The sequence below is a fragment of the Rosa rugosa genome, chromosome 4 (assembly GCF_958449725.1).
Source record: "Rosa rugosa chromosome 4, drRosRugo1.1, whole genome shotgun sequence".
NCBI classification, from domain to species: domain Eukaryota; kingdom Viridiplantae; phylum Streptophyta; class Magnoliopsida; order Rosales; family Rosaceae; genus Rosa; species Rosa rugosa.
The window spans coordinates 27,690,889-27,699,436 of record NC_084823.1 but is presented as its reverse complement, the minus strand read 5'-3'; the positions used below and the strand labels follow the sequence as shown (position 1 = coordinate 27,699,436).

Below are 8,548 nucleotides of genomic sequence, written 5' to 3'. Positions count from 1 at the left end.
AAATTTAGCTAAGTCAAGATGCTCCTGGGTAGCGGCATGACTATACGTAGTAGTAGTAGTACCGAAAGTGTTCGGTATCCCAAATGTGGGTCGTTGGTTTGGGGATGAGCGACAGACGCAAAACTCATCCTGGTGCCAAGGTTGGCGGTGAAAGACATGAGTTCCCCGTTGAACTTCGTGCCGCTGGCTGTGATGATTGTATGTGGGACACCATAGCGGCAGTAGATAGCGAATTATCTTGGCGGTAGTTATTGCCGTCAGTGGTCCTGCTGACGTTCCCTCTTTTTGTCAGTTGGCGGTGGCGTAGGGGTCTTATTAGCGGTTTCCTGATGACTGGAGGATGGCTGGGTTGACTTTGTTGGTGTTGCTGGTGGCGGTGGGGTTTCTCCATATGTCATGAATTCCGCCTGGGCATGGATGACCGCCTCACTCATGACGTGGTCATATGCTGCGTTAGGATGATTGTAGTTGAGGTGATAGAGAAATGGCCCCTTGAGGAGTCCCCGCTTGAAGGCCGCCGATGCCATTGCTTTGTTTAGATCACGGCACTGAGATGCTGCCGTCCGCCACCGTGTGATGAATGCCTTCAGTGATTCGTCCGCCCCTTGCTTGACGCTGAAAAGCTGACCTGTGTTGTGATGTCCGGCGGACAACAAGAGGAACCGAGAGAGGAAGGCGTGCGATAGTGCATGGAATGAATCAATGGATCCTGGCGGACACTCGAAGAACCAGTTCATAACCTCACCATCTAGTGTTTCACCGAACAAGTGGCACAGGGTGGCGTCGTCAAATCCCTTGTTGTTGGTAACTATCTTGATGGTGTCCATGTGGACGAAGGGGTCGGACATGCCGTCGTAATGTGACATCCTTGGGGTTTTTGCATATGCTGGTCTGATAGCCTGTAGGATCGCAGCGGTGAAGGGTCCAGGTCTGGAAGCGAAGAGTGGGTTTTGAGTTGGCGCTGGGGCGCCTGACTCCGCCCGGATTAATCTATGCTCCAGTTGTTGCACTCTTTCCAGTATCTGGGCGGTTGTACTGCCGGTGGAGCCTGCCTGGGTATTCCGCTGTACCTGCCTGCGCCTTGGAGCAGGCGGATTGTCCTCAGTCCTTGCTCTAGCTTCCGAGCGGTTGGTGTTCGGCAGTGATTCCGCCACCTGCTCCAACATTAGCTGGGGGATGGGCGGTGGTCCCATCCCCAATAGTTCAGGTGGGTCCGGCGCTACCTGCATCTGCGTGACTGGCCCTGGTACCAACGTGCTGGTGCCGGGCCGACTGAGCCTGCTGCTGCGTGATTGCTCACTCTGCGCTGGATTGGCGGTGGCTTCCAGCGTCCTCTTTAGTTTATTGAAACGTGTCATCAACGTAGCCAACTGTCTTTGGGCCTCAGCCCTCTCCCTGCGCTCCTCCTCACGCTCTCTGTTTTCCTTATGAAGATCCGCCAGTGCCAGCTCGTACATAGTGATGAGATCTTGGCCCGGCGGGCGGCTACCGCTAGGATTTGCCTCCACGCTGGGTTGGAGGGTTGGGGGATGGTGGAATGGTCCGCCTGCTCCCCAGCGTTTCCTCCGCTACCGTTAGTCATGGTGGATGTGGTGGGATGACCTTTTGTTCAAGGATTCCCACAGACGGAGCCAATGTTAACGTTCAAAGTCTGGCGGTAGCCATGAAGTCTGGCGGTAGCCAATCCTTCGCTTAACGTGGGTCCGGCGGGCGGACCGCTACTCGTGACGCTCTCAGCTTCCGCTACCTGTCAGATATAATACAAAGGGGGCGTCAGAGGGAGACCGCGCTGGGCGGCCTTCGACTCTCCGATGCCTAAGTTAGTCAATGTATTTATAGACAGAGTAACAGTAGGTAAGTATTGAATGCGTAATAAATGAGGAGAGAGGAGAGAACCTTTTATAGGTGAGGAAGAGGTTGATCTTCTCTTTGTTTTCGATGTGGGACTGATGTGCTTCAGTCCCCAGCTCTGGGAGCTTCTGATGCTACTTTGGCGCGGCGCGTGGCGGCGCGTCGGCGGTGATCTGGGGGTGATCTGACGCTGAGGTTGTAGCCCGCCTGGCGGTGTATCAGTATGTCATTCCCCTGGTTGGAATTAACATCTTTATCGGTACAATGAGCGTGGCCCATTATAGCTAATTATGCTTGCAAATGTACATGTATGTACAACATTTGATGCCTAATCTGCACGGAAGGAAGACCAAGACCCTCACGTCTATAGCAAGAAGCAAAGCCAGGTTGTCCTCCATGTTTGTAAGGCAACTTCCATTTGTGTAAGTTCTAATGGTTGGGTGAAGGAGGCGGCTTTAACAAGCCTAAACAGATATCTGAGTATGGGGTTCCTAAACAGACTTACTTACGGTTGGCAATTCAGGTCAATTTGTCTGGCACTGGAACTTTTAGAGGCAACAGCTTTGTTCTGCTGCTGCTGGATGCCTGGTTCCATTCTCCGATAAGTGATTCATGTGCAATGCAATTCAGCATGTCCTGATATAGTGCCATTCATTTCTGACCTATCCTTGCGGTTGTTATTGTCCCACTGGGAATTCTCTGCTTTGCGTTCTAATTGACGCTTCTGATTCTTCCGTTGCATCATGGTTTCAAAGCTTCCTTTCAGTCATACACACATTGCATGTGCAAGTCCACTTGTGCTTGTTCTTCCGGCCACTAGGGGGTTGAATACACACAATGCAACTAAAACCAGAGTGGTGATGGGGGATGTTCCCTGATGGCTCCAGCTGACTTGGCTTGACTCGGCTCCTATTCATCAAGAACTTTACTCATCGTGTGCTCTGTGGTATACTAAAATATAGTTCACGTAGAATTATTCTAGTCTAAATGCCTCTAAAGATAAATGAGGGTCTCTGGTCTATCAATTATAAGCAATACATTAATTAAAGCCGCCCATTAAGAGTTTGCATGGAGTGATGAGACCTACCTATTGGAGCCTTGGAGGTTAGTGTCGTGGCTCATATTGCTCTCTTATATATTCAAAAACAAGCTAGCATTCATTATATGTACTAGATTGAACCCGTACACTGTGCGTGGAGTTATGAGATACATATATATAGGTATATAGGCCCATTTTAATTTGAGGATTTTGTATATATATAACTTTGCTCAGGTGCGGATATTCGCACCTAAGAAAAAAGGTACGGATTTCCAGTTTTGATCCACTTTTCGATCATATTTTCACATCTTAACCGTTCACTTTTTAGGTCCTAATGTATAGATCACCTCTGCAAAATTTCAGCCAAATTGGTGATCGTTAAGGCATCCAAAACTGCAATTTACACGAACGAACCGAATCTGCCGAACCGGAACCGTTCGTGTACATTGTTGTAAATTGCAGTTTTGGATGCCTTAACGATCACCAATTTGGCTGAAATTTTATAGAGATGATCTATACATTAGGACCTAAAAACTGAATGGTTAAGATGTGAAAATATGATCGAAAAGTGGGTCAAAACCTCAAATCCATACCTAAGAAAAACTGCGGACGTCCGCAGTGGAGAAGCGCTATATATATATAATTTTAAGATTTTTACTATTTTACACTTAAGTCATATGAATTCTTTAAGGATTTTTACTATGCCGTACGTACATGCAGTAATAAAGTGTTGTAAAAATATGTCAAAAAAGAAGTCCAAAAGTCAACTAAAATGAAGTGGGTTGCAATCACGCAGCTATGCAAGCGTGTTCCACAATCTTCTTAGTTTCCCCCGGACGTATGTGCAAATTGTTGACATTCCCACTTTGAGAAGTAAGTGGTTGTGTCAACTTGCTAATTGTGGGGTTCGTTAAAATTATAGTGGGTTTCCCCTCGATATAAGTCGGAGAAGAATCTCTCAAGTATCAACAAAACTCCTTGAGGGCAGAGCTACTTGAATGCAATCAGGTCAAAGACGAACTAGCCAGTCCCACTAACCCACAATGAAACGAGACAACGACTCTATCCTTATTGTCTTAAGGGTAGGGGTTGTGGATCCATTAATTTGTGACTTGCGAGAGCTACATACCATTATGTGTACTAACAAAGATATATGCTCAAGCTCACCTTTAAATACTTGGTGGAGTAAAGAATTGAGGTAAGCAATCACATCTAATTTCACTTACTACATGCATCTCAAGCACAAATTGATTTAGGCACCAAAGAATTTTTTGCAGGGACCCGCCCTGATGTAGGACGAGAATGAGTCCAATTTAGTTGAAAAATCATAAAAGCAAATAAGTGGCGTAAGAGTCAAGAATAATGATTGGAAAATAGGTAACTCACGCGTAATGAGGTTAATTACTAGCCACTGAAATATTGAAGAAGATTTGGTTTTTAACTTTTCAGGTTTCTCGTGCGAAAAATCAGGTTTTGATTGTGAATCAAACTTGATCAACTTTTGACCAGAATGTCCATTTGAAACACATGATACCTTTCCAGAATGGGAACGACGAGATCTTCAAGACTCACTTTATTGAGCCCTAACAGATTTAAGCCAAAATGTGTCGTTTTAATTATCCGATTCGGGATTTAATATTTTTAAGCTAGTTTTTTTCATTTGTTTTAGGATTCTTTTTATTTTAGGTTCTTAATTCCTTTTAAATTTGGATTCTTTAGGATTTCTTATTAGATTATAATTTTAGGTCTTGAATGCCTATATAAGCACCATCATGCTTTGTATTAGAATCAGTTTATCATATCAAATTTAATAAAATGAGAGTTTTTTCTCAAATTCTCTGGTGGACTCCAGATTTATCTTTTTAGGGTTTATTACTTGTAAACCCAAGTTACAAATTTGTTCTTCATCGCAAACTGATCACATCTTAAACCACTTTTCCAGAGCAGCCTTCTAACAAGACTTCTTCACTCCTACTCCAATTAACAGAGTAGGTGAGAAGATATTCTTCTGAATTTTTTTTTTCCGCACTAACACTAATGCCAAGTCTTTAGCCATCTACATGAGACTCGATCAATTAACAAGTCTTTAAATTACATGAGGAAGATACTCTTCCTCTTTATACCGTGTCTGCTGCTTCATTGTCTTACAAAAACTAAATCCATAATATAATTGGCCGGCGGCACGTACTTATGACAGAAGGGCTATATTAGTTTCCTCTTGTATATATTCAATCAATTAAGACAAACTATCATCACCGACAACTCCTAAATCCATGGCTACGGTCTTGCTGTTATCTTCAGCCTTCTTCTTCTTCTTCCTCACTACCATCTTTCTTTTCTCCATCTCACCATGGGAAGTTGAGGCTCATCCAGTATCTACTTTGATCAACAAAAAGCTTTACAACAACTTGTTTCTACACAAGGACGACACAGCATGCCCTGCAAATGATTTCTACACCTATCGCTCCTTCATCGAGGCAACCAAATACTTTCCGAGATTCGGCACCACCGGAAGTCTAGCCACTCGAAAGCGTGAAATTGCAGCATTTCTTGCTCAGATCTCTCACGAGACCACAGGCGGGTGGGCTACAGCGCCCGACGGACCATACTCTTGGGGTTTGTGCTTTAAAGAGGAAGTCAATCCGGGAAGCAACTATTGCGACAGCACCAACAAGGAGTGGCCATGCTATCCTGGAAAATCTTACAAAGGAAGAGGACCAATTCAACTATCTTGGTAAGCTTAATTGATTCAACTATCGATTAGTGCAAATAGTAATGAGAAATGGATGTTGTTCAACATAACATCGACCCAATTTATGGTAAGCTTAACCTAAACTTGTCAAATTAATCTATGATTCCTCCAATTAATTTTTTTGAGTTAAAATCTTGGGCAGGAACTATAATTATGGTCAGGCAGGCAAGGCATTAAGGTTTGATGGACTAAAAAATCCAGAAGTAGTAGCAAACAGTTCCTTAATAGCTTTCAAAACAGCTATATGGTTCTGGATGACTGAGCAAAAGCCAAAGCCCTCTTGTCACGATGTCATGGTGGGTCGATATGTGCTCACGCAAGCTGACATGGCTGCTAATAGGACTGTCGGATTCGGGATGGTGACGAACATCATCAACGGTGGACTTGAGTGTGGAATAGGCAGCGATGCACGAGTGAATGATCGAATTGGTTATTTCAAAAGATATGCTAGTCTGTTTGGTGTTCAAACAGGACCAAATTTAGACTGTGAAAATCAAAAGTCATTTTAATTTATGTGACGGAACAATTAGTTAGTCTAGCTCGCAAGTCTATTGTATGTACGTTGATGCTTTCACATGCATCCATCTCTATCTTAAACAATAATGTATACCATACTAGCGAGTTGTATGGATCTTTCTGGCTGGTACTTTACTTCTCTATGATTCTGTTTGAGATCTCTATCTAAAACAATAATGTATTTTATACATAGCGAGTTATATGGATCGTTCTATCTAGCTAGTACTTTACTTCTCTATATAATTTTATTTGAGATTTAATTAAAGAATAGAATATGTGTAATGCTTCAATCATGGAGTCATTAATATTGTTATATATGAAAGGAAAAGTTCAAATTAAGCACAAAAAGAAAGAGGCGCCGGCGGCAAGTACTCTTTTGCATGATCAAATGGACACCACCTCCTAATGGCAAGATGAAATGTAGTGTCATACCGATTAGTTCTGGTCAACAACAATTGTTCTTGCGGATCCCCCTTGTTGAAAGGCATTCTTCACGTCAAGTTGAAATAAGGGAAATGGCGTGGAAATTGCAGCCAATGGCATGTTTCCAAGCAGGAAATTCCTACACGCATGCGCTCATCAGAATGCCCCCTTGGTTCTGGACGAAGCCAAGTAGATACATACGATAGGCGAAGGCCGGAAACGGAAGTTTGATTGAGGCGCCAAAGGTACCGAAAGGGGATATCTGGTCAAAAGACCGACTGGAGCCCACCCAACTAGAGGGACTGAGAAATTAATAGAGTACAAAACGTTCACTCTATAAGATAAGTAGAACAATCCACTTAGACTTTCTTTGAGAGTATGAAAAATCATAAGAGATGGAAAAAAGAATAAAAAAAATCATAATGGGAAATCTGGTTTAACTATTTTGTGGCACTGCATTATCTGTAGCTTTTCGCTACGTTACCATTTTAAAGAAAAAGGTATTGCCCAACCACTATGATGGATTGACAACCCTTGTTATTTGGGATGCTCTCTCATTGCTATATGTTTAGGAATTATGTCCTCCTCAAATTGGATTCGACAATTTCATTCATTTGCTTACGGGCACCTACACCAACTATATCATACATTCATTTACATTTAACTGAACCAAAAATTACAATTTAATTTGAAATATATATATATATATATATATATATATATATATATATATATATATATACAGATCCTATCCAGAGCGGAGCTCCGCTTTGAAATTAACGTGTGAAGTTCGAGTTTTGGGTCACTTTTCGGTCGCAAATCCACATCTCGACTGTTCAGTTTTTAGGTACTAGTGTATAGATCATCTCTGCAAATTTTCAGCCAAATTGATGATCGTTACGGTATCTAACTCGCTTAAACCAATGGACGGACTGAATCTGTCAACCTGAACCGTACTAGCTTTAAGGCAGTTATCAATGCCTTAACGATCATCAAAGCGGAGCATAATACAAACAGCAGTTAATAACACTATGAGCAGAGCTCCGCTTTGAAATAACACTATGAGCATAATACAAACAGCAGTTAATAACAAAAATAGGTTAATAACCTAAACTGCTGCAACTACGCCTCGAACTCAGCCCTGGTGGTCCTGACCTGCAGGAATAACCGCTACACCATGGAATAGTGCACTTGGATTGCAAACAACAACCCAGTATGCTTTTGAAGCTCGTATGAGTAAATTCAAATAAAAAGACATGAATCCCACATGCTGAATAATTTCCCCAAATCATGAATCAATCAAGTTATACAAATCAACACTACAATAAATAATGATTCAAGTCCCTCATGGACAATAAATGAAAGGATCACACGAAACATTCTTTTACAAACTTGCACTCAAGAGCACGATAACACAAAGTTATCCCCCAAGCAGTATAATGTACCCAAGAGCACGATAACGCGAAGTTATCCCCCAAGCAGTACATTGGCAGACAGACTAGAGCTCTAACTGAATTGTAACCTGTCACCTCGGCCGAGGTTCAAGTATACAATATAATTGCCTCGATCACCAATGTGATAAAAGGTCCTTAGATCGAACATTTGAAAGCCCACTTGACTCAAATACTTTCCTCAAGCAAAACACACTTTTACATAATAATTAACACATCATGATAATTGTATGCTCATAAGAGAAATGCTCGAAATAACAATTCAATCAACTCACAATCATTACTTCAACAATGTCACACCATCCAACATATATATTCCACGTAAATATATATATACGTAGTCATTCACGCATAAATGACCACTAATACCAACTATAATTCATATGTATCAAAACCAAGAAATTCATTTTATACTTAAATTCATTTTCTTACCTGTGAGCCGTAGCCCTATGAACCGTAGTCGATCGAGTTCATATTATTTCAAACAAATCTTTGTTTTCGAAAACGATTTACAAT

At 42.1% G+C, this 8,548-nt stretch overlaps 1 protein-coding gene across 1 annotated transcript; it reads left to right on the top strand.

Moving 5' to 3' along the window:
• The first annotated feature begins 4,984 nt into the window (after window positions 1–4,984).
• LOC133745225 (chitinase 10-like) lies at window positions 4,985–6,314 on the top strand. Its single transcript, XM_062173258.1, has 2 exons — window positions 4,985–5,624; window positions 5,785–6,314. The coding sequence occupies exons 1-2, from the start codon at window positions 5,164–5,166 to the stop codon at window positions 6,149–6,151; spliced, it is 828 nt and encodes a 275-aa protein (XP_062029242.1). The 5' UTR covers window positions 4,985–5,163; the 3' UTR covers window positions 6,152–6,314.
• The last annotated feature ends 2,234 nt before the right edge of the window (window positions 6,315–8,548 follow it).